The 27,417-nt window shown below is 36.2% G+C and overlaps 2 protein-coding genes across 2 annotated transcripts; both read right to left on the reverse strand.

Moving 5' to 3' along the window:
* Positions 1–786: 786 nt before the first annotated feature.
* On the reverse strand, positions 787–4,352 carry LOC120292546 (ankyrin repeat-containing protein BDA1-like). The gene is made up of 2 exons (XM_039310795.1): positions 3,726–4,352; positions 787–1,539 (listed from the first exon to the last, which is right to left on the reverse strand). Exons 1-2 carry the CDS (start codon positions 4,350–4,352, stop codon positions 787–789), a joined length of 1,380 nt encoding a protein of 459 aa, XP_039166729.1.
* Positions 4,353–22,208: 17,856 nt separating this feature from the next.
* On the reverse strand, positions 22,209–25,913 carry LOC104428173 (ankyrin repeat-containing protein BDA1). The gene is made up of 2 exons (XM_010041175.3): positions 25,248–25,913; positions 22,209–23,219 (listed from the first exon to the last, which is right to left on the reverse strand). Exons 1-2 carry the CDS (start codon positions 25,872–25,874, stop codon positions 22,512–22,514), a joined length of 1,335 nt encoding a protein of 444 aa, XP_010039477.2. The 5' UTR covers positions 25,875–25,913; the 3' UTR covers positions 22,209–22,511.
* Positions 25,914–27,417: the final 1,504 nt, after the last annotated feature.

Below are 27,417 nucleotides of genomic sequence, written 5' to 3' on the forward strand. Positions count from 1 at the left end.
GACGTCACTCGAGATGGGGACGTCGCTTGAGAGCGGCTTGTAAGATAACCCGACATGAAACACTCAAGGCCGAGCTTTTTTTTTTTTTTTATCATTATTATAAAGGGAGTATGATGTGGGACGCCCTAAGTTTGGATTTACATCTTTTATTTGACGAATTTAGGATATTGAAATTTGATTTTCCCTTCTTTAATTAAGCCGGTTTGTAGTATAGAACAATTTTTTTTTTGGGGGGGAGGAGCTTCGAGCGTAGAATAATTGACTTTATTAATTCCATTGTTTTAACTTTGTGTTAAAATATAATATTCCCATTGGAAGATATGATACGATCTTCTTCTTCTTCCTTTAAAAAAAAAAACATTTGGCTAGGCTTTTACTATATTCTCAGTATTTTTTTTTTCTGTTACTTTATTTAGAAGTAATTTTTAGAAAAATGGTTGCTACTGTGTTTATTCGTCATGTTTTATAGAATCATCCAGTTTGCCTCTTTCTAGAAATTAAAAAGCCGAAGAGATTTCCGTCTTGCCTTTTGTAACTCGTTGATGTTCATTTCCACTGCATTGAAGTCTAAATTAGAAAAAAAAAAAGCTAATTCGAAGTCTCGACTTCAAGCAAGATTAAAGCCTCTCAGCATTAATAAATTGCTACATGAGTCCATCACGTGCAACAAATACAAAAGCGTCTAGTTCTTGCAAACCTCAAGACAAGAAACATGCATGATATGCATACCGGACAAGAGTAGTTAAAGTAAAATATGCATGGGAATTATCTCTGATCCTTCGATCTTTAGAAATTGCCGATGCGTCTCATTGAGGCATTGATTTTCCGTTGGACTCGGGCGCGCCTTAGCCATATCCAAAAGGATAATCCAAAGACTAAACCCATTGCCACCATGAAAACACCCACTATCAAATTTTTTCCAACATCATTGTAGTTCTGGAATCCCGTTGTAAGGGATGAAAAGTAGGTAGCGGCGAGAACAAACATAGACCAGCAAACCAAAGAAGTGCCAGGAAACAGCGGAACAGAGGCGGCTAAGATTATGCACATGGAGATGAGAAAAGTCATGCTGTTAAGTAAAGTGAAAAGATATAGATGTGAGCCGCTGAGGATCATCTTTCCAGCTTGATGCGGTTTTTCATGAGCAATTTCAGTGGAATTGGTCAGGGGATTTGAAGAGGAATCCTGCCAGTATCCTCCCGGAGGACTGAGAGCAGCTTGGTAAGTGGCAGTCGCCATTAAGGGAGACACTACAAGAATTACTTCGCGAGTAGATTTATCTTCGATATAGAAATAGGCTGCCGATTTCTCAAGAAAAGTTAGTCTCACGGTGAAAAGCTTTGATAGAGAGAGGTCGAGGTTAGGAATAAAAAATACTTCAAATAATCTTTCTCCAAATCTTTCTCGATGTCCTTTTTGTTGTAACTCATCCACAACATCTTGCTTTTTACGAGGATGCACTTGGTAGATTTCGAGAGCGGTCTTCTTATCGAAGTTCTTCGCATTTACATCCATTTGCCGAGCTAATAACTTGATCATCTGAAAGAAATGCAAAAAGGAATCAAGATGAAGTGCATACCCCTTTCAAGATAAAGCATTGCTTTGTCACAAGCTTTACTATTGTGCACCAGACGAGCTCATACTACCATGCTAGTGATGCAACGGCCCATGTACAAAGGAAGAAAGTTTACTAGATCTTATTTACTAAATGCCATCATTTAAACCAATACAAAGAAGCTTGAATCTTTTAAAAAGTATAATATAATACTTTCACCCTAAATTATTTATGCAACGGTCAATTGAAAAGATTTAAGATTTAATTACATTTTGTATATGAGTTTTTCTTTTTTTTTGCTAGGAAGAAAAAGACTATCTTAAATGAACGAGTGGACCAACCTATAAAAACTGGATTCAATATGAGGCTCGAGCCTATGCTCCAGTGACCTTGTCCACGGGAAAATGATCAAAAGAGAAGAAAGGACTTGATTTTGATTAGAGAAAAAAAAAAAAAATCTTATCTTTTATTTTGTTTCTTTTTTTTTTTAAAAGGAAAAATGACAGCTTTTTTTGATAAAAAATTAAAAAAAAAAAAAATTCCGGCGCGCGCGACGGCAGAGAGCCTGGTCGAGGAGTGGGGCAAGGAGACGGCAGCCAGCGACAGGGAGTTGAAAGAGATCGCGATTGCAAGCGAATAGAGAGAGAGAGAGTAGAGAGACCGAATGCAAAAGGAAAAAATCCAGCAGATCTAGAAAACCAGAGAGAGAGAGAGAGAGAGAGAGAGAGAGCTGATTGGGGGATCGGAGAAGCCCTTGGGATCGAACCAAGAGTGAGAGACGAAACCGAAAGATCTCTTGCTCTTCGCGGAGGCAACGACGCGGAAGCGCATTCCCCAGAGGAATGCTTCTTCTCAGGGAGGTCCACTCATCGGGGATCGAACCAAGAGGGCGTCGGCCTCGTGATCAGAGACCCCGCGCGGCGCCTCGGGGAGAGAGAGAGAGAGAGAGAGATGAGGACGACTGGTTGCGGAGGAGCTGCCCAGAATTGGAAGCGGGTTTGGGAGGGGATCGAGGAGAGAGAGAGAGAGAGGATTTCAGAGAGAAGAATCGAGAGGAGCGATAGAAGGTCGGGGAGGGATTTCAGGGCCGAGGAAGAGGAGGAGAGGAAGCGTGAGAAAGAGAGGAATTCGTTTTTTCTTCAGAAAGGAAAATCAATTTTTCCAATTTTAGAAGGATATTTTCTATTGATTGGAAAACACTGTTTTTATTACTTATTTTGCACGCCCTGAATGCTTGAAAATGAGGAAAACTTTTGTCAAAGTTTTTTTCTACGAAACAAACATAGTCTAAATAAGTCAATTTAGTTTTCCAATTATCCCGTACACATTCTAATGTACAAATTGTAGGATCCTATCTGACTTGTTTGAACCAATCCACATTTATTAACTCATTCCTACCACTTGAAGTCCTTTTATAATATTTTATGCGATGGCGGGTAGTTCAACAAGAGAGAAAAACATGTATTTATCAATATAATGATTGTAGTAGGACTCGATCATGTATATAAAATGACAAGAGAGGGATTAAATCGACATCGTCAAGTTTTATTATATCTGAATTTAACATTTAAATATTTTTCATTCTTAATAAACATTACAATAATATAATGAAGTTAACAAATGGGTTTTGTCACAAAGTTTATTAACTTGAGGTTCAAATTTCATGTAAAGAGATATGAATTCGCATAATATCTTGATAACATACATTAGTATTCACAACCTTTTTTTTTTCTTTCTTTTATAAAAGGAAGTGATGGATTTTTTTATTGTGGAAGCTTCAATACAATCTAATTATCACAATATTCACCTTTAATATGTTATATCCCTTGATCAATGATTTTTGTCATTCGGTTCCATGAGATTCCGATGGATCGTTCCAAGCAAGCAAATTTATGGATACTTCTACAATTTACAAGACTATGCTGGACAACTTCAAATTGTAATCTCAGATGGACATTTATCGACAAATGTTAACTATTAAATGATAATGCTATAATATATACGGTTGCACAAAATGTTGTTCAAATCTCCTCTCTCTGTGTGTTTCTAAATCCATGTATTTTGAAACCCCAGTGTTTCATTAACATATAATTTGTTCTTGGATTAGATAAAGTCAAATTCATGGATCATATAATAAAGCATGAAAAACCATGAAATCGGTGAACTATACCTCATGTTGTGGCTCTCCAGACACAGCAACATGTAAGACGGTATTACCATCTTTGTCTTTCCAGTTCAAGATTTTTTTTAGATGAACTTGCTCAAGCCATCCTAGCAAAACATTGACTGCCTCGAGGTTTTGGTTCTTGACAGCAATGTGCACTGCAGTCTCGCATTGACTAGTCAAATCTTCAATGGATGATTTGCAAGTGCAAAGGAATTCGGCTAGGAGCTCCAACTCTTTGTCACCTTTTTCCCCGGCGATGTAATGCAAAGGGGTGATCCCACATTGTCCTCGAACTCGAATCAACTTAGGATGAAGGGTCATCAGTGCCCTCACAATTGGGTATTGCTTACATTGCAAAGCCAAGTGCATGGGACTATAACCCTGTGGATTCAGCGTCCTAGCGAATGATGGCCTCAAGATGACCATCTCCGTGGCCACCTTGAATTTTCCTTTGGCTGCGGCAATGTGTAGTGGAGTATTTGGGAAGGGGTTTTTAGATACACGATCTAAGAGCTCTGGCTCCTCCACAATTAAGTTATGAAGCAAGTCAACGTCATCATGTTCGATTGCTAGTTGAAGCCGAGACTCCCTAGCCTCTCTTTCTTCTTTTTCAGGAAGACCCTTGGCCATCGTGTTTCTAGGGAAATGTAGTAGGAGAAGAGGGGCTTTGCTTGGTGATGATCGGTGGAAGTAGCGAACTTGCAAAATCATATATTATGTAGTGCCATGGTTCAATGAATTTTTGATTTAGGGGAGTCAACAGGTGTATAGGTGGGCCCAACGGTAGGTTGGGTTTGAGTGGGGCCCAGCATATCTTAGGTCGGGACCGGCGCACATTGGTCAGATTCTTAGGAAATCATAGTGTCGTAATTTTATGTGCCCTTCACTTTCCCACTTTTGCCCTTTCTCTTCTTGTCATGTGTTGCAAGAATTGCATGACATGATTCATTGAGAAGGAAAAACTATACCGTGTCATGGCCCATACTTTAAAGTCAAACTGTAAAGTACTGTATGGTATTATCTTTCTGAAAACTTATTCAAGCATTTAATATTTTGGAGCATCTGATGAATTTTGTCTTTGAAATATTTTGGATGGAATGTTATATATATTGATGATATATACAGTGGCATGTTATATTGCGGTTTCGATTTGATGCTCCTAGTTAACCTACATGTGAGATATGACATACAGACCGAATCTACTTCGAGATTTAATTGCAGCTAACATGTTCTTAATCAGAGCGATGTCATTTTTAGGGTTTAAAAATAGCAGCTATGGTTACCATGCCTCACGCCTCGCAAAGTGTCAGTGTAAGGTACTCTTGTTATTGTGACTTCCTTCCCATCAAGCCTCGAATTTTCCAAGGTAAAAGAAAATCAGTCACACCTTACTTGTTATTGCTAATCCTAAACTAATGAAGATAATTTCTAGAATTTAATAATACATTTAAGGATTTAGTAGCACCGGACCAATTTCTGTCTTTATATGAAACGAGCTCACTTATAAACCCAAGCAGACAATTATCACCTCAAGTGCATGATCTCGGATCGATTCTTCGATTTGATTCAATACATGCAGGCTAATTTTCTACTCATTACTATAGTGGTTTATTGAATGAAGATTTCGAGTTTCAAATTTAGGATTGAATTAGCTCGGAAAATAAATCTCTTTAAATCGTGGATGCACACCAAATTTGACAATTTATTTATAAAATGGTAAATCCCTGGTGGGCTCTTGATTTGTTGCTCCTCTTTAATGTAATTGGCAGTTGAGCTTTCCATAGACATCAAATCAGATGGCTGCTAATAATATTTCACTTACTACTTAATCTCAAAGCTTATAACCCAAAAGTTTCAGAAATGCTCTCGTGAATTATAACTACACATTGTCCAAACAAAAGAAAAATTATAACTACAAATTACAAAACCGTAATGCAAAATTAGTTTACCTAGCTACTGGCTTACTTTGGGGACGAGTTAGTTATTTAAATTTAAATATCTCATATCCTATGACTATCAGAAATCTACTTCTGGTTGGAATTTCGAAACAACTATATACATGATGATAAGTAACTCAAATAAGACAGTAGGAGCAAGAGGGGCTTAGCTCGGTGAGGATCGATGGAAGTAACGAACTTGCAAAATCATATATTATATGGTGCGACGGTTAACAAATATTTAATTAGCTGAGTTAACAAGTTTACATATGGGCTCAATGGCAGGTCAGGGGTGAGTGGGGCCCAACATATCTTAGATTTGCTGTGATATATGCAATGCTTGTGAAATGAGTGAATGCAATGCATACTCATTTGTAAAGCTGCATTATTCTTTGCTTGATTTCATAGGAGCAGTGATTTTGCTTGCGGGAGAGTTCTCTCTCCCCTGTCAATTCCCTTTTTTCGTCTCTTTATTTCTCCATGTAAAATAAAGACCGAATACTGCTCAAAGTAATATAAATAAAGAAAAAGAAAAGTAAAGTGCCACTTCCCAACCATCAACCCATCGAATCTTTCTCAGGTAGTAGAAAGGCTTTTGCGCCTTACTTGTTATTGCTAATCCCAAACTAAAGAGATAATTTGCAGAATTTAATCATACATTTGAGGAGTTAATAGCACAAAACCTACTTTAAATCACAGAAACAAATTCTTGACTTGTTACCATAGTGATTTATTGAATGAAGATTTTGAGTTTCAAATTTAGCATCGAATTAGCTCAGAAAATAAAGCTCTTTAAAACATGGATGCTCAACAAATTTGAGAATTTATTTATGAACTGGTGAGTCACTAGTGGGTTCTTCATTTCTTTCTCCTCTTTAATGTAATTGGCAGTTGAGCTTTCCATGGTCATAAATCTGATGAATACTGATAATAGTTCACTTGCTCTTAAAGCTTTTAACCCAAAATTTCAAGAATGCTCTCGAGAATTATAACTACATATTGAAGAACCGTAATGCAAAATTAGTTTACATATCTAATAGCTTACTTTGTGGAGCATTTAGTTATTTAAATTTTAATATCTCATATCCTATGACTATCAAAGACCTACCTCTAGTCGGAATTTCGAAACAAGCATATCAATGATGATAATTGACTCAAATAAGATAGTAACTTTGTTCTAGAGTGGGTTACTCGAGCTTCAGATATAAATATTGACAAATTATTTGAAGCGCTGGTTATTTTGAAAAGTGTTCGCTGTCTATAACTAATTGATAAGCTCATAAAAAAAGCATGCGTAAATTACAGGAAAGTCGATACTTTTGAAACAATTAAAAAAAAAATGGTAAGTGGGCACAAATAAGAATCGATGATTTTGTATAAGAGTTGATGAGCTTAAAACGTCGTTCAGCCCTGCCAATGAATCCAAGTGAATTATTGGAACAATTAATAATCTGGAAATAATTAAATGTACATTGGTATAACTCAAATAAGAGTTGGCAACTCAAGTTTCATAGCTAAATTTGTTAAGATTTTGAAAAAGTTGGGTAAGATATAAAACTGTTGGTGTAGTCTAGAATTTTTTCTGGAATAAGTTTGTAACGTTTAAACGGCCAAATAAACTTTGGCAAGTGAACCCAAATAAGAGTTGATAATTTTGTATAAGTATGGTTGATTTTAACAGTTTAAGATGCTAAAAAAATGTCCTTAAATTATGGGAACAGTTGGTAATTTTAAAAAAAAAAAAGAAAACATTGATAACTGATTGAAATAAAGTTGGTAATAAGAGGTTATAATTTAAGATCCACAAATAAATGTTAGCAAGTTATTAAGAGAATCGGTAATTTTGAACTAAGTTGATAATTTTGTATAAAAATTGGTAACTTTAACTCACTGATAAGTTCTGAAATAGATGTTGTGAGCTATTGGAATAGTTGGTCATTTTGTGGCAATCAAATAAACGTCAGTAAGTGGACTCAAATAAGATTTGATAATTTTATATAATAGTTAGTAGCATTATCAGTTGGTAAGCTGCGCAAATAAATGTTGGTAAATTATTGCAACAATTGATAAATTCAAAACAGTCAATTAAAATTGAACGAGCGACTCAAACAGTGGTTGTTAAGCAAAAATTAGTTGTGACTTAATGGAAGAAAAATGGGCAAGTCACTTATGGTAATTTTGAATAAAAGTTAGCACCTTATCATGTTGGTAAGTTATACAAATTAATGTTGAATAATTATGAAAACAATTAGTGATCTTGGAAGTACAGATAAACATTAGCACTTCCAAAAAAATGGCTGGTGAATTAACACTGTGTTCCTGGCTAAATAAGTATACATATCAAGGATCAATCGACATTTGTGAAAAGAAGAATAATATCTCACTTTGTTTTCTCAAAGTCGAAATCAGAAGATCAAAAGGCAAAGAGCTTCAAATCGATGAAAAAAAAGAAAAGCAAAGTGCTAAATTTGCTTTCACATGTCTAACGTGGGTATTATCATGTCTTTATTCCGTTTTTTGTCGGGAAAACAGTAGAAAAAGGATGATTCTCGGAGAGAAAAAGTACTTTGCATACTTGACTATTAAATTAGCTTCTTCAATCTTATGGCTAAGAAAAAGACAGAATAAAGGGAAAGGCCAGGTGTTGAAGCTCCTGCAATGCAAGTTGCGAGAGAGGTTGGCAGACCATTAGGTGTATTACACGTGGCACCCTGGTGGTGGGTCCTGGGCTAGCGTCATCTGGGGGTTAACATGGCGGCTATCGGTCAAAAACGGTTCCTCCGGCACAAAAAAAAAAAAAGAAGACAGAATAAAGGAATCTTACCTTTACGAAAAAAAAAAAGACAGAATAAAGGCCATAGGCAAAGATATCATATAAGATAATGTCAGTACTATCCATGTCTTTAATTTGTCAGGCTCCTGCCTCATTAGAAGTGTTTCTTTCTTTATTATGATGGCGTTGGCACAGGGCAAGTAATCCAGATCTGCCCAAATCATCCATATGTTCAGCCGAGACTAAATTAATCACTAGTTGGACCATCAATTCATATATTAAAGGTTCATCCTATTGTCTGTCCTACCACACAAAAGAAAACAAAGAAGACCAATAGTTCACACCCATTTTGGAAAGAGCACCTTCTCACAAGTGGACGCAATTTTTCTTTATGTTCGAAAAACGATTATGGTGCTATTTAATCGATCGATTGAGATCCTCTAAAATTAGGAGATAAAGTCACCACCTATATCTATCTTCTTAAGAGGTTAATACTTTACTACACATGCTACTGGCTATTTCCCGTTACTGCCTCTCGCCCTCTATCTCTCATAAAACAACCCCTACAATACAACCCACATCACATAAACCTATTGAGAAGATGCAACTTATCAAATAAAATCTGCATATAACAAGTTATGTGGATTCAGATTTTCCTGTCACTTGGATAGACTGAGGTTTTTGACAGGTTATGTGTTCATGTTTTAAGGGTCGTCAGTTAGAAAGTGCGGTTATAGCCAATAGTTGCTTTGTCGACAGTTGAAGCAGAGTACATGATGTCATTTGAGGCAATCAAGAAAGTTATTTGGCTAAGAGTTTTGCTCAATCATCTTGAATTGTTGTAGGAGAAGGTTGTTAATTACTGCAACAATTAGAGTGCAATACATTTAGCCAAAAATCAAATGTATCTCAAGTAGGCGAAACACATTGGTGTCAAAAACCATTTTATACGTGTTATTGAGTCATAAGGAACCACATTCATTGAGAAAGTGCACACAGCAAATAATCTAATAAAGCATTTTCCATTGACTAAGTTCCGTTACTATTCAGACTTGGCTAGCTTCTACAATAAGTGAGAAGCCCCATAGGGGTTTAGGAGAAACGACAACCGGTGATATGAAATTGAACTTCTTACTAAAATGGAGATTCGTTGGTCATGGCTCGAAATTAATTCAGATTGTTTTTGCCCAAGAAAAAAATTCAAATTGTTTTGAAATTCGGTCTATAATTGAACACAAGGAAACTTAGGCCATATCAGTGATGAAAAAAAAGAAATTAATTTCCTCAAGAATTCTTTTCTTCATTGATGATGAAGCCCACGTTGACATCCGAGAAGAGCTTATGGTTGTTTTGGATATAGATAATTTTGTTGTTGAGTTTGGTCTCGGATGCATTATGAGTATGTTTAACGCATATGAAAATTTGCAAGAGATATCAAGAGCATTGATAACCTTCATCCAAGAGAATGACAGTGCAATAAAATTCCTTCTGTAATTGATTCTTGTAAGTTCAGGTTTAAGCTGTTTATTCCTTTCCTTTTCCCTTCCCATTACTGCTCTTCACCCTCTCTCTCTCTCTCTCTCTCTCTCTCTCTCTCTCTCTGACCTTGGTTCGAGCCGCCACCACTTGTCACCTCCTCAATTAAGTTCTGTACCTCATCAACATCGTCATTTGCCATTGCCAGTTGAAGCCGAGACTCCCTAGCCTTTTTTTCTTCTTTTTCGGCCAGAACCCGGGCCATCGTGTTACTAGGGAAATAGAGGAGCAGAAAAGGGGCTTTGCTGGGTGATATGATCAAAGGGAGTAGCGAACTTGCAAAATCATATATTATATAGTGTCACGATCAACGAATATGTAATTAGCTAAGTCAACAAGTGTGCAGGTGGGCTTAATGGCTGGTTGGGGTGAGTGGGGCCCGACATTTCTTTGACGGGTCAGATTCTCAAGAAATCGTTAGACTTGTAATATTACGCACCATGGACCTGCATTTCTTTGACGGGTCAGATCCTCAAGAAATCGTTAGACTTGTAATATTACGCACCTCTGTTGCTTCCGACTTTTGCTATTTCGCTTTTTGTTGTCTTTTGCAAGAATCGCGTGACGCAATTTATCGAGAAGGAAAAACTCTACTGTGTCATGGCTTGTATCTTGGAGTCGAACAGTAAAGTACTGTATGGTATATATTTTTCTCTAAAATCTGGATCAAACATTTAATACTCTTGTGCCTCAAATGAAATTTATCTACAAATGTTTTGGATGGAATGTTGTTTATATTGGTGATATGTATGGTGCATGTTGTATTGTGGTTTCAATTTGATGCTTGTAGCCAACCTACATATTGAGACATGACATGATGTACTTGCTTAAGGACCAATTTTGTTTCAGGGGCATAATTGCAACTAAAGTGTTTTTTGAGATTTAATTAGAGTGAAGTGATTTTCTAGGCGTAACAATAGTGAATATGATATTCATGCTTCATCACTTGGCAAAGTGTGACCATAAAATCTTCATGACATGAGCATAAGATGAGTTTGAAATATGTCGGTTATGCGATATTGCATTGTTTATGATATGGTGCACATCTTATGATTTGTTAGAATATATGCAACACTTGTAAAATGAGTAAACATGATGCATACTCATTTTTTTCCTTTTTCATGTAAATAAAGAGCGAATAAAGCTGAAAGCAAAATAAATAGTGCCACTTCCTTCCCATCAACCCATCGAATCTTTCCAAGGTAATAGAAAATCAGTCACACATTACTTGTTATTGCTAATCCCAAACTAAAGAAGATAATTTGCAGAATTTAATCATACATTTGAGGAGTTAATAGCATCGGACCTACTTCCTCCTTCATTTGAACAAGTCCACTTATAAATCTATGAGATTTGGTGAGATTACTATTAATTGTTGTAAAAGTACCATAAGTCTTTGCCTTGTACTAAATGTAGATAGATTTAATTGGGTAGATAAATGAGGCCATAAAAGATTTGAACTCATGACCTCCTACCCTAATTCCATGTGAAATTTGATGAAATTACTGTGAAAGCATGGTTTATTATTTAAATATTCAATCAAAACCTAAGCACATCATTATCTCCCCGAGCTCAAGACCTCACATCGGTTCTGATTTAATTCAATATGCACAGACAAGTTCTATACTCATTCCTATAACAGTTTATTGAATGAAGATTTGATATTTGAATTTAACATTCAATTAGCTTCAAAAATAGAGCTCTTTAAATCATGGGTGCATCTGGACCCAAAAAAAAAAAAAATCACAGGTGCATGACAAATTTGACAATTTATTAATAACTGCGAATCATTGGCAGGTTCTTCATCACTCCTCTTTAATGTAGTTGGAAGTTGAGCTTTCCATAATCATATATCAAATGGCTTCACTTTTTTTTTTTTTTTTTTTAATCTCAAAGCCTTTAACTCAAAAGTTCCAGGAATGCTCTCTTGAATTATAACTACGTATTGCAAAACCGTAATGCAAAATTAGATTACCTAGCGACTACTTTATTTTGAGAATGGGTTAGATACTTAAACTTAGATATCTAATTTCCTGTAAGAGTTTATAATTTTAAGCAACGCATATAAATGTTCATAAGTTATTAAGAGAACTAGTAATTTTGAATAAGAATTGGTAAATATAACCCAATGATAAGTTCGGAAATACATGTTGTGAACCATTGGAACAACTAGTAATACTGTGGCTATCAATAAATATCAATAAGTGGACTCAAATTAGAGTTGGTAATTTCATATAATAGTTAGTAACCTTATCCATTGGTAAGCTGCACAAATAAATATTGGTAAATTATTGAAACAATTGGTAATTTCAAAACAATCAAAGAAAACTTAACAAGTGACTCAAACATTAAGTTAGAATTAGTTAGTGACTTAACAGGCAGAAAAATGGGCAAGTCACTTAAGTTAAGGTTGGTAATTTTGAATAAAAGTTAGTACCATTACTAATCTTGGAAGTGTATGTTTGAAAGTCCAACCCAAGTATTTAAGCTGATATGGGACAGTATTTCTACACCCCCTCACATGTAAGCTGAAAGTTGACAGATGGGGTTGGATGCACATATGCAAAATGAATAACATGGTTTAATATTTAAATATTCCAACACTCCTATGTGTGAGGATCTCTTGCTCCGATACCATAAGATTTTGTGGAACCACAATCAATTATTCTAAAAATTTAAGCTGATAGATAAAGAAAATTGCATGAAGATAGAGAGCACATAGTTTGCGTTGTTAATAATTTTTTAATAATAATTTAACATCTCGTCTCATGTGCAATATGTATAGGTACTTTAAAAAAAAAAAACTGCCGATAACTTAATAATATGTTGCTGGCTAAATAAGCATGCATATAAACGATTGGTGAAAAGAAGAATACCGTCTCTCTTTATTTTATAAAAGTCGATATTGTGATGACCACTTGGGAGACCGAAAAGCAAGGTGCTGGTAGTCGAAAAAAAAAAAGAAAAGCAAAGCTCTAATGCCGACAAAGATTATTGAGCATAAAAAAGTGATGTCGAAATTGTGATGAGTACTGTAAGGATTAAAATTATCAGAACCCTGTCGCTACTGAGTAATTCAAAAAACAAGGATTAAAACTACCCTAGCGACATGCGTTACCTTAAACCTATATTTGATCATCGGTGCTAGAGGGCTGGCAATTTCTGACATAAATTAATATGTCTATGCACAATTATTTGGCGTACTCAAAAGCAACACGAATTTATACGAATTTATTATATGTGAGTTTTATAGCATAGTCAATAAAAATGTAGGTGTTTTCCAATTACACGACCTAACAGAGTTGTGAAATCCGATCGAACCAGATGAAATTGAGTTGCCAATTCTTGTGGCAACATATATAAGCATTTATAGCAAATAAAAAGTAGTTCATGTGATGATATTTTTTAATACATATTTATTTGTATATATTGTATATAGAGTAAAATATACCGACAAATGGAAATGCTGTTTCATTTACCAGACAACATTCTTCTACTCTCTTCTTTTTCTATTTTTGGTGCTTGTCTAGCTATATGTCAACTCCTTGTATTTTCACTTTACTAACACATGGAAAACGTTTGTACTATCATGTCTTTATTCCGTTTTTTGTCGGGAAAACAGGACAATTCTTGGAGAATTCTTGGAGACGAAAAGTACTTTGCATACTTGACTAGTTAATAACTCAATAGCGTCTTCAATCTTGATTACTGGCAACATAAAAGGTTTATTGCCGATAGCTAACAAAAGACAACATAAAGGCCATAGGCAAAGATATCATATAATTTAATGTTCGTGTATGTCTTCAATGTGTTGGGCTCCAGCCTCATTAAAAGTGTTCCTTTGTTTCTTATGATGACGTTGGCACAAGGCAAACAATTCAAATCTGCTCAAGTCAACCAGTTCAACCACTAAATTAATCACCAGTCGGACCATCAATTCATATATTAAAGGTTCAACCTGTTGTCTGCCCTTGCTCACAAAACAAAAGAAAGAAGACCAATGGTCCACGCCCAATTTGGACAGTGTACATTCTCAAAAGTGGAAGCGATTCTTCTTATATGGTCGAAAAAAGTTTATGAATTGTTGTTTCATTGATCAATCCTTTGAAATTATGAGATAAAATCACAACTTATATTTATCTTCTAGATAGGTTAATACTTTACTACAATGCTATTCAATGTTCAAATTTATTGTCCCTTTTCTATTTTTTTTTTCCTATTGATTGATCATTTACTTCCATTTTCCTTTTCCTTTTCATTTTCCCTTCCCCTTAGCCCCCCTTCTCTCATGAGACATTCTCCAATCGGGACGTTGCCAAAAATAATCACCGAAGAAAAGCTATTAAATCGCTAAGCAAAGACTTCGTGTGGAGTATCCCAAATCATAACTTTGAGGTTTTTAATTTAAGTAAATATTCAAATCAATTCATTTTGGAGTCACCACTAATCTATTATTAGTCAATAAAAAAATCTAAGTAAAATGTGAGAGAATATCTTGCTTTGTGAACCAGAGATTTCATGGATATAGAGACTTTATGTTAGATATATGGATTAGTATTAGATCCACCATGTCTGTGACATCTTCCACCACAGAAGCCCGTTGGTGACAAGATATGCATCCCATGCAGTCAATGGTGCATACAAGGGGTGTGTCATAAGCCTACTAGGTTCTATTCCATGCAAAATACTGCCTTGTAATACACAAATGCATGTCTAAATATCTCTTCAAAGTTTAATTTGATCTACGTTATATAAGTCAATTTAGAGTAAATAAACTTTAATTTATTTGGAGGGACTTTTATTTTTGACTTTTCGCTTGTTCAAATTTAGTGACCCTTGCGCTTTGGTCTTTTTTTTCTACTCTTAAATACTCAAGATTGTCGCAATGTATAAATATGAACACGTAATATCTTCCATAATTGTTAAAATTTGGATAATAATTTAAGCTTCGACAAGAATGCAAAAAACCTACTTTTGACTTTTTATAGTCCCAAGGAAAACCAAGGGGAGAGGTGAGCGGAACGTGCGTTGATACCTGAATTTTGTTGGCAAGCCAAACGTATAATCAGAAAGAAAATCACTTCGAGTTTTAAGGTCCTCTAATCATGACAGAGCTCAATCCCTGACAAAAAAATAGGTGGGTCGGATAATTCTACGTCCATTACATCCCACCTACATATGGAGATTAGGTTCATTGCATTTCGTTAGGATTTAAATCACATTTCATGCATAGAGTAAAAGTTGACTTATTAATCAGACTGAAAAAGTCAACCTTAAATCGTAACGTAACAAGAGGTATCTTAATAGTGTAATCGGTGCCCTTGTCGATCCAGGGGAAGAGCTCGTGTATATATGCTTTTTTTTTTGGTGCTCTGTTGTATCCTTTTTCTTTTCTACTGTGTATTGCCAACTTCCCTTATTTTTAAGGACAAATTGATTTATATAGGATGAGATTAGGGTGTTCTTGCTAGAACAAGGGATATCATTATTTCCTAGTTAAATCAAACAGATATGTGATTTATTCAAGATAAGAAACCAAGGTATTCCTATTTCTTATTTACCCAAGATCAAATTTTCAATGATATTGAGTTTGTTAGTTCAAAAACCATGGAATCTATTTTCATTTACTTCCCCTAATGTGACCTTCACATCTAATTTTTTTTGTTACAAAAGGTATCCATTGAGCTTGTCCAAATTTTATACTCTTGCAGGCTTAGCCCAGATAATTTAATTAAACTCCAAGTTTCACTGCTTAAGTCCGTTAGCTCCTATCCAATTAGAATGCAATCATGTGGGCTTATTATAAAAATAATCTTAACATGCAAATGATATTTAACAATATTTTTTGTTGGGGTCCAGGATCAAACCTATTTTGCTGTGCAATAATGTAACTAAAGGGGTGTCCAAATTTAAATGTCAACAATATATAACAAGGGATCAAGGATTATACAGTATTCTTGAGTTTCATCTTTTTTACATCTTAAAAGGTGGCTTCTAAAGAGAAGACATTGAAAGCAAAAATGATGATATTGAATCTATATAGTATCTTTTTCATATCCAACCTTCTAATCTGTGGTAATTCTATATAATATTTCAGTCAATTGCTTTCATTTTATTTTGGGCTTTTGATGTTGAATCTGTCATTGTAAACATTTTTCTAGCCTTTCAAGCTTAGTTGCATATGATTCGTCAAGCCACGTAATCAGCGTATTTTCGATGATTATTAGTTAATCCATGGGAATGGCTTCGAAGACCTCTAATTTCATATTTCCAGAAACACTAGGCAAAGTAACACTCGCTGTTTAATTAGGCCACTTTCACTAATCATAGCACTACTCTTTCGATCTTTATAACAATTGCAATGGCTCAATTGCGATCCAGGGGACCATCAAGAAACTGAAACTATTTTGCTAGTGGAAAAAGAAGAACAAAAATTAAAACTAGAAAAATGTAATGTTCACATGCAACCAATGTGAATTGCTCATATTACTATCATAATGTGAATTTGGGAGGATTTTGAGCTTGAAAAAGAATATCAGGGGAACACGTTTTTCATGATGATGGAGAGATGATATGGAAAAAAACCCTCTCACGTTGATCTCAATATAGATATAATTGAGATTCTGGCGGAAAAAATTGAAGTGATAGAAAACGAAAAGAGTAACAATGAATTCGAGATTTCATTATACAAAAAATTTAAAGAATCAATTGATGGATCAATCATGAAGTTTGGTTTGTATCTTTTATTTGAGCAAGAATTTTTTTTTACTGATTTTGCAGAAATGATTCCAAATTCCAAGAAGACTGAAGTAGGTATGCTAAATTATATAACCCAACATTTTCAAAAACTCAAGGTCAAACCTTTTTTTTTTTTTTTAAAGTAGAGAACGATGTGGGGCAACTCAAGTTTGAATTTACGTTTTCTATTTGATGAATCAAGCATTGTGAAATTTGATTTTTCCCTCTTTAATTTATTTTGGGATATTCACTTTATATATAATAGGGAAAATATTACAAATGATCCTTGAACTTTCATCTAATGTTCAATTTCATCCATGACCTTTTGATTTGCTCAATTTGGTCCATGAACTTTTCATCTAATGTTCAATTTCATCATGATTTCATCAATGATATTTCTAATGTTCAATTTTTGACCTTTCGATTTGCTCAATTTGGTCCATAAACTTTCATCTAATGTTCCATATAGTCCCTAACTATTTGAAAATTGACAAATTTCCATTTTTTCAATACCAAACTTTTTTTTATAAATTAAAAATACCACATTTATATAAAGTAATAAATGTCAATATTTCTTTCCTTTCTCTATATTAAAAACAAATGGAAAATAGGGGATAGTAGTAATAAACAAGGGTGAATCTTGCATTTTGATTTCTTTTTGTATATGCAAATTACTTGAATAATGTACAAAAGCCCATCAATCGATTTTTTTTCCCTTTTCGGTGAATTTATAAAAAAGAAAAAACACTTTGGTATTAAAAAAAGGGAAATTAGTCAATTTTCAAATAGTTAAGAACTAGATGGAATATTAGATGAAAGTTCATGGACCAAATTGAGCAAATCAAAAGCTCAATGATGAAATTGAACATTGGATAAAAGTTCATGGACCATTCATGACATTTTTCTTATATAATATTTGAATTTCTTCATTTTGTCATTGGAATATCCTTTGCGAGAACCGGAGGATTTTGAGCTTGAGGAAGAATCACAGGGTGAGCAAGTTTTTTATGATGACGAAACTTATTATTCCAATTTAGATCCAAGCGTGCTAACAACTGAAGGTTTGTCGACAATTCAATTCTTCATTCTAAAAAAACTAACTAAAAGAAAAAAAAGATAAAGAAAGGAGGAATAGATAAAAAATAAAAATAAATTAAAAAAAAAATGAAGAAAGACTCATTTAAATTTATTAATAAGAAGGCCGATGCAGACCCACTATAACGCAATCCCTATCGCGCAGCCCAATTCTGTCATCTGCCCATTTTTGAAAGAGGGCCCGGCCTTCCTTTATTCTGGAAAAACTTCCAAACGACCATGGGGCGTCTCTCTCACTAAAGACTCTGGGTTATCTTTCGTTCCATCGTCATCGTCTCTGACGACTTCTCCCTCCGATTTGATCGTTGCTCAAGGTCTGTTCTGTTGTTGCTTTTCTTCATGGCATTATGGGTTATGCTCTGTTTCCGTTGCTTTGTACGCGAGACTGAGGCCGAGAACTCTAGTTGTGTTTTTATGCGAAAATAATCTCCGATTGAGGGTCTATTTATTGATTTGAGCTGCCTCCTTTGATGATATTGTGGTCATGTTGGTTTTAAAATCACTAAACTGAGATGCCCGCCATATGTTCGTTGAAATGCCTGTGTGAAACTCATGTGGCAAAGCTGAGGATTGTTACCATGCTTAGCATCTGAATTGATTGTTGTTGGGTACAGGCGTTTAAAATTCCCATCATGCGTAGTGTTTGTGTAACTGAGTAACTCATTTAAGCATGTTCACGGGACTGAAGTTTGTGTTCGCTGGTTGTGGAAGCAAAGTCGAGAAAGATCTTGAGTGAGTTAGCCTGTTAAACGTTTGTGTGTTGATTTTTGTAGTAAGATGTATGAGCGTAAGGTTCAAAACACTCTCTGCATTGCTTATTTCGCAAGCAAAAATTGAGTTTGAAGTCCATGTGGTTATTTGCTTGAATTGTGATCGCGACTGAAACTATTCTTCACCGATATAAATTAAACCTTTTCTAGAAGCATCTGGATTGAAATGTTGCATTAGTATCACGTGGAGAATCATTTTCCAAGACGCTCACCATTTGTTCGACGAAATGCATAAGTCAGATTTGCAATTGTTAGCTTGTGTTATGGATCATTTGGAAAGCAATCCGTCATGCCTCAGATGATTTTCGTTCAAAAATACTAACTACTTGTAGTGTTTGCTATTTCATTTCCTGTTGACCGAGATTTTCCTTCACTTAATGATGATCTGATTTTATCATCTTCGAATACTTTACTGACCACCTGTTTCTGCTATTGTATGCGTTCTATGTGACTCAATGGTGATTAGCGGTGGTTCTCGGCGAGGAATATGGTTTCAAATGACTGATACGCATGACAATTCTCCGGTAAATTTCATTAGCCACATTCCAGTTTTTACGTTCTCTTCCTGTGCATATTGGTACTGCTTGGTTCGTATTTATTAAACATTAAGTGGTTAATGGCAGTGGAAGTGAGGGTTAACGGCAGTGGCCGAAAATGATAGTTCACTGGGGTTATCCGGTGGCATAGGAACATGCTATGGTCAATTCATGTTAAATTCAGACATAATGCTCCAAATTGATGTGCCCAAAAGTTGCTGAAAATAAGCCTGACTTTTCTGGTCATGAATCATGATTTGAGGATTTCTATGAGACGTAACTTTAATGCGAATTTGATGCCACTGATCACGTTAGCTTATACTTTTGTATGCCGAGTCGAAAGAGGAAATTCATGTTAATTATGTTGTCCTTGTTACGAATTTGTTGGCATCATGGCTGTTAGAGCTGCATATCCCATTTACTGAGCTCCCATGCTATTTGGAATTGGTCAGCATCTGCAGATAGTGATGAGCCCAAAGTTTTTTTGGCGAAACCACAATTGATGAAGTTAGACTTCACGCCAAGGTGAAGATTTGTTGATTATGGCTCAAAGTTAATTCCGATTATTTTGAAATTCGATTTATAATTGAATCGCAAGGAAACTCGGGCCGTATTAGGAGGACTTTGCCAATAGGACCGTGGGTGATGTAAAAAGGAAAAATAATTTCCTACAAGACTGCCTTTTTATAGAAGATGAAATCATGTTGACACCACATATGGTCTCATATTTTTTTTTGCATATAAATACTCTTGTTGAGTGCATAGTGAGTGTGTTTAACATGTGTGAAAATTTGGGACAGACACAGAGTATAGAGAGCCATCATCTAAGAGGGTGACAGTGTAATAAAACTCATTTCTTGTGATTGATTCTTATGGGTTTTTGGTTTTATTTTGGATTGGAAAACACTTATGATTCTAATCTCCTCTTTGCCAGTTATAATGGAACCATTTCTTCAATCTCTCTCCATATAGTAGGTGTCAAACCATTGAGGTTTTATTTTTGCAATTTATTTCTTATTCAAATCATTTTTTTTTTAACGCTTCCACGTTAGTCGTAATAAATCACATCTTAAAGGTAGAGGTGGCAATATGGATCTCAAATCCATTGCCTTTGACCAACAACAAAACCACCATCATGACCACTGTGTAGGCATCAAGAGATTTCTCTCTAGGCCCTTCGTGCTTGTATGCTCCGGGCATGCATATGTGTGAGTTACGACTCATGCTTTTTTTCTTCATTGTGTTGGGTTGATATTAGAACCTGGAAGATTGTGGGAACGAGATGTTTGGTAACAACGACAACAGTGAAAACTGCCTTGTTGACAAAGATCCAAGCCTGAGCTATGATGGTGAGAATCTCAACAGGGAGCAGCAGTTCAGTTTGATGCAGTTGACTATGGACGCCATTGCAAACTGAATTTGTGTCCTAGGGCTGGAGTGAAGCCTAGGTGGGGACAAAGAAGAAGTGCTGTGGGAAAATTGAACCCAAGGCCAACCATTCGATGAACCTATATCAGCAATACAAAGTAATGGGATGTCCTGTTTATCCGAAGACTTAATGTTCAAGCGAACAGGATCTTGAGGAGTTTGAGGGGCATAAACAGTGCGTTGGTAGCCACAGAAAGGCGTGAAGGTGATGGTCACGATTATTATGACAGACGAATGGTTGACATGGTGGAGCCTGTCGTGGATATCACCACCAAGAATTGTAACCATTACCATTGTCACAGAGAATTCCATGAATTCCCTGCAAGGTTCCTTATCTAATGGATTTTTGAACCTGAAAGATTTTAATGTAGATGTAGATCATCTTTTGCATTGCGCGTATATTTCCAAAGATCGACAAGCAAACCTCTTAGCTTGTACATTGAAGGGTAATGCTTTTTATTTTTGTGGGATCAAGTTCAGGTTGAGTGGAAAAGAGCAGGTGAAGCGCCGATTAGAACGTGGCATAAAATGTGAAATCTGTGGCATAAAATGTGAAATCTGTTAAGGCGACGATTTTCATGGATTGATGATCAAGCTGAACGAGCCAGCTTCATGTTATCCTCGATAACAACCATAAAAGGATCGATAATTTCCGTTGATAAGGTGGTTGTTGAGCCTCCGGAGCAAGAACTAGAAGTTTTTTAATTTCCTTTTCAAGGAGGAGGATTTTGAGGATTTTGAGCTTTGAAGAATAATCTCAGGATGAGCATGACTTCCATGACGATGGAGAGATGATTTTAGAGAAAAACGCCACCCATGTTGATCTGAATTCATGTACATACGAGAATTCTATTGTTTGGTCGGAAGATACATATGAAGTTTGGGTGAAGAAAATTGAATCGACAGAAAATGTAAAGAAGAACAGAAGAACAAAAATTTATGTCACTATGACAGGCAATTGGAAAAATCAATTGATGGATTGACCTTGCAGTTTGGTTGGGATCTTTTCGTGAAGCAAGAAATTTTGATTGATTTTGCAAATACAGTTCCAAATTTCTATAGGATTATAGTACATATGCTTGACTAGATAATTCAACAATTTAAAAACTCGAGGTCGAGCTTTTTTTTCTAATAAAGGGGAAATGATGCGGGAAGCCTTAAGTTTGGATTTAGTCTTTTATTTGATGAATTTAGGACATTGAAGTCTGATATTTCCTTCTTTACTTAAGTTGGTTGAGGATATTCACTCAATATATAATATTTGAGTTTATTGTTTCTACTATTGTAACTTCATTAAATGAGTTGATAAATTTTATTTTTTATTGGAAGATACCATAGGATCTAGTTGAATTTTTAGGTTTAGCTAGACATTTGTTATATTCTCTGTATTTCTTTTTCGGTTTTTTTATCTTGTAATAATTTTTAAAGAAAGGGTTGCAACTGTAGTTAGTTGTTATGTTTTACAGGATCATGCATTTAGCCTCTTTCTAGAAATAAAAACCCTAAAGAGATTTCCGTCCATGGGTATTGTGTGTGTACGCTTCGGGCATTCGTGTTTGCGAGCTGCCACTTGGTGCTTTTTGTTTCCATTGCAACGATGTTTAATTAGGGGGGAAAAATGCTACACGAAGTCTCGACTTCAAGCAAGAATAAAGGCCTCTCAGGATCAAGGAATTAATAGATGAATTTATTACATGCAACTAATAAGGAGAGTCTTGTTCTTGCAAACCTCAAGACTAGAGACATACATGATATGCATACGCGAGAAGAATACTTAAAGAGTATATAATACTTGCAAACTATTTCTCTGCTGGATAAGAACTCCCTTGGGGGAAGGTGAGAAGGTCGAACCCCAGTGGAAGCATCGGCGTCTTAAAAGTGACGCCGGGATGGTGGGTCCTCCGCTAGCGTCACTCCAAAGTTTACCCAACGGCTACCGGCTGACGGAGTTCCTGGATATCAAAAAAAAAAAAAAACTATTTCCGATCCTTCAATTCTAGCAAGTCGCCGACGCGTCTCCCTGTGGCATCGCTTTGGAGTCGGATTTTGTATTTGTAAAAGTTCAACCACAAGATCACGGGGACCACCAACACGACACCCAGCATGCTCATGTACAATGTCATTATGAGACGTCCTGCGACTACATCGGATTTCGGGAATGCGATTGTAGCGGTAGCACAGTAGACATCACTGAGAATCAGCATTAGCAAGTAAACCGGGAGAGTGTGGGGCAATAGGGGAATAGCGGTGATCCAGATTGTGATGATGGAGACCAAAAACGCCGTACTGTTGAGGGCCGTGAACTCATATAGTTTCGAACCGTTCAGGATAATGTCTCCGGCTTTATGTGGTTTTTCAACAGCAATGCCGCTGGAATTGGTAACGACAGTGGAATTGGAAGAGTTATCCTGCCAGTATCCTCCAGGAGGACTCAGCGCGGCCTGGTAAGTGATAGTCATAATTAAGGTAGCTAGTACAAGGATTATGTTCCGAGCAGACTCATCTCGGAGGACAAACCAAATTTTGAACTTCTCAAAGACGGTTGGTTCCATGCTTAAAAACTGTGATAGAGGGAAGTTGCCAGTAGGAGGTCTTGACGCAGGTGCTCCCCGGAATAACTTTTTTTCAATCAACTGGTAGATTTTCAGAGGTACTTTGAAATTCCCAATCAACAGGTCAACGATCTGGAAGAAATGCAAAGGGCACACAATGAACTATACATGCCTTGAATTTTATTCACTGCTTTGTCACTACTTTTACTATTGTGCACAAAGTCAGCTCATGCCATGCAAGTTTGAGGAGATAATAACACCACGAGTGATAACTTTCATACAACACTCGCTTGAGGGTCATAATTTTTTTTTCCGATCACTTGAGTGCCATAGAAGTGTTGGAAATCCGACATGGCATGATCGTTATGATGAACATCTTTTACAATGTTATGATATTCAAGTAATCGATTGAAAAATTATATGACACTCAAGTGATCTAACAAAATAGTTATGTCATTCAAGTAAGTGCCATACAAAAGTTACATAGCTCAAGTGATCATGAACAAAAAGTTGTGGCCTTTAAGTGAGCGCTGTACGAAAGTTATGACACTTGTTATCTCCTTTTCCCTAAGCTTGAGTGATATTCATGATGCAATGACCGACATACTATGGGAACAAGTTTACTAAAACTTATTTATATAATCCAATCATTTCAACCCATAAAGTGAAGTCTCACTTGTTTTCAAAAAGTGTGATCCAGTCATCTCACCCGAAATTATATATATGATAGCTAGGAATTGCTTGCATGACTTGTAACATAAGCAAACTCACAGAAGTGCTAACCTGATGCACTATGATTTTTCATAGAAGTTTAGGACTTGGTCAAGTAAACTAAAAGGTTTATGACTCAATTTAATTTCGGACATGAGTCTTGTTGCTATGAAGAGCAAGACTACCTTAGATATGTGTGTTTATATCCTTTATTCATAAAATTCAACTAGTCGGGGAGTAATTTTCCCATTCACAAATTGATTATTTTTATGGTTGTGTTGAATTGTCCTTGTTAACTTCCATTTTACTAGCTTCAATGAATATGTTCGGATGGACTGATTTTGAATGGAGGAAAGAGATTTTGCTAATCAGTAAGAAAAACAAAATACCGCAAAAGGATGAATTCACTGTTGTGTAAGGTAGGGGTGTATTATTATGGAAAGAGTTGGAAGAGAGGTATTCATCCAAAACCATTCAGCTTAGAGAGAGACCTAGAGCTCACTAAAAACTGAGTTTTACAGGGGTCCCAAGGGAAACGATTTTGATTGTACATTTTCTCGCCAATAAATAAACTGTAAGCAAGGAGATCTCTATATCACTCCCTTGTTTCCCTTCCAATTTCTCAATATCCTCCAACCAAAATAGTGTTAGGCCAATCAAAATGAACTCAACGTAGAAGCATTACGAGCTTAAAATAGTTTTCTCACTAGCAGCTCTCGAAATGAAACTATGGGCTTTTTTTGATAAATCTGAAAAACAAGCGTTAGCATAGGTAATCTTAGGCGTTGAAAATAGAAGTAAAAAATTGTTTGATAATAGTTAAAAGTACATCACTGAATATCGTTAATTTCTTTCCAAACAAGGAAATGGGATTACTACTGATAGGTTTTAACAATATAATTGTGAAGATTCTATTTACTATCCATTTCAAGGAATACTAGGTTAAGTGAGTATTTTGACTATATTGAATCTTTTAAGTCAAATACTAATTAAAATTGTCTTACAAGTTTAATATCATTCAGTGTTTAATTTTTAATTTCCAACGCTTAATTGGGTTTTCATAGAGGCCCAAATGTGACTAATAAATTAAAAATTAATAATAATAAATAATCTACTACTAATTTAGAGAGAAATAAAATGATTAGAGTAATCACTAAGTAAACGAGAATGGATCAACCTGTGAAAACTATACTCATTATGAGAGTGAAGCCTACCCCCTCGTCATGTCCATCCCTCCCAATCCCTTTCCTTCTCTCCATAGAAAACAAACAAACAAATAAACAAACAAGGTGATCCCGTTCAAATATTCTCTCTCTGAATGTTTCTAACGTCACGTATTTTCAACTTCTGGCATTTCATTATCGTAACATTTGTTCCTAGACTAGAGAACGTCGAATTCAAGGATCGAACAATAAAAGCATAAACAATCGTGAAATCGATGAACTATACCTCAGGTTGCGGCTCTTTGGTTGAAGCAATATTATAGACGGTGTTACCATCTTGGTCTTTCCAATCCAAGATTTCTGTTAGATGGACTCGCTTAAGCCATCTAAACAAAACCTTGAATGCTTTGAGGTTGTGGCTATTGACGGCAACATGAACCGCAGTCTCGCATTTGCTTGTCAAGTCTTCGATGGATGATTTGCAAGCACATAGGAATTCAGCTAGGAGCTCCAGCTCATTGTCTCCTTCCTTCCGGGCGACGTAATGCAAAGGGGTGAACCCGCATTGTCCTCGAACTCGGACCAACTCTGGATCAAGGGTCATCAGTGCCCTTACGGTGTGATATTGCTCTCGTTGCAAAGCCAAGTGCATGGGGCTATACCCTTCCGGATTTAGCTCCCGAGCAAACGATGGCCTCAAGATGGCTATCTCCATGGCCACTTGGGTTTTGCCGGCTTCGGCGGCAAAATGTAGAGGAGTATCTGGGAAGGGATGCTTAGATACATGATCTAAGAGCGCTCGCTCCTCCACAAGTAACTTATGTAGCTTAGCAACATCATCCTTTTCTATTGCTAATCGAAGCATAGACTCCCTAGCCTCTTGTTCTTCTTTTTCGGCTAGACTCTTGCCCATCGTGTTAAAAGGGAAATGTAGGACAAGAGGGGGTTTGCTTGTTGATGATGGATAGATGGAAGTAGGAGTAGCGAACTTACAGAATCATATATAGTGCCATCGTCCACGCAAATTTGATAAGGTGTGTCATTGTTTATGATTTATCACGTAGGAACAATTTGATTGGTTGGGGGATCTTTTCCTATCAAAGAACTTACATGCGAAGTAACGCAAAGCCTGAGCCAAGTCAGCAAGATTATTTATATTAATCGAAGAAGTCTAATTAATCCTAGCCCAGTAATTTGCGGTCTGATCTTTTTGTTTTTTATATCGTTGCATGTCATTTCTCCACAACTACATGATATTGTGGGGAGTAGCAACAGAGGCTGTCTGGATAAATCACAACTACACCCACCCGGTTTGCAAAGATGGTATCTACTTAAAACTGTGGGAAGCATAAGAATTGCTTAAATTCCACTTATGGCGAACTCAATAATCTGATTAGAAGTTAGGAAAACTTTAAATCTTCAATTGACCAAATGCCCAAACTTAAGCCCTTTTTCTACACTTATCCCCATTTTTGTCAAGAAGATTAAATCAATATCTATAAATTGGTGAGTCATTAGCGGGTTCTTCATCACTTATTCCTTTGCAATTTGCAATTGAGTTTTCCATAATTATAAATCAGACAGATACTATTAGGAGTGAGCAATCCAGCTGGAACAATCCGCGAACCAACCTGAACCAGCCTTATCGGTTGCAAGCTGGTTCACATAGGACTCAGTTTGATTTCCGGATAAAAAGATTGGGAACCAATCTTAATCAATTCAGTTCCCAATTCTATACCTTGAACCAATTGATTTTACCGAAAAACCGACCTTGCAAGACAAAGTTCTAGGATTCAGCCGGTTCACTACTGATCACAAATTAATCTTTGTTCTCTTTTATCAGATTCTCTCTCTCTCTCTCTCTCTCTCTCTCTCTCTCTCTCTCTCTCTCTCTCTGAGAGATTGGTCAAGTCTCTTTGACGCCGAGCGACTGCCCCTCTTCAGTGGCTCGATCTCGACTTCGTTCGCGATTGGCCACTCTTTTCTCCACTCCGAGTTACTCTCTAGGTTGGTTTTGTTTTTGATTTCTTCGTGGAACGGTGTCTGAGCTAAATTTCCTCCCCCATCTATGAGATAATCCCCTGACTCCCTGTGAGGAGCACTAGGGTGGTGGGGTAAGGTCATGATTTTATTCGGTCAGTGGTGATGCCTTGTGCATAAAGGTTTTCTGGATTATAGCATTAAAGCTGAATAACTCTTGCCACTTAAAACAATGACTTTTGACGAGTGAAAATAGGGTTTTCTTACCAAAAAAGCCAAAAAGCGTGACCAAAATGGCTATTCTTTTGAAGTTGGGTCTTTCTTTATGATTTATCTCGTACGAACAATTAAACTGGTTGGGGGGTCTTTCCATGCCAGACAACTTGCATGCGAAGATTCCTAACCCGTGATCCAAGATACTTCAGATTAATCGAAGAAGTCTAGATAATCTTGGCCACTAAGGTTTTGTTTTGGCC

The sequence above is a fragment of the Eucalyptus grandis genome, chromosome 4 (genome assembly GCF_016545825.1).
Source record: "Eucalyptus grandis isolate ANBG69807.140 chromosome 4, ASM1654582v1, whole genome shotgun sequence".
Taxonomy (NCBI): domain Eukaryota; kingdom Viridiplantae; phylum Streptophyta; class Magnoliopsida; order Myrtales; family Myrtaceae; genus Eucalyptus; species Eucalyptus grandis.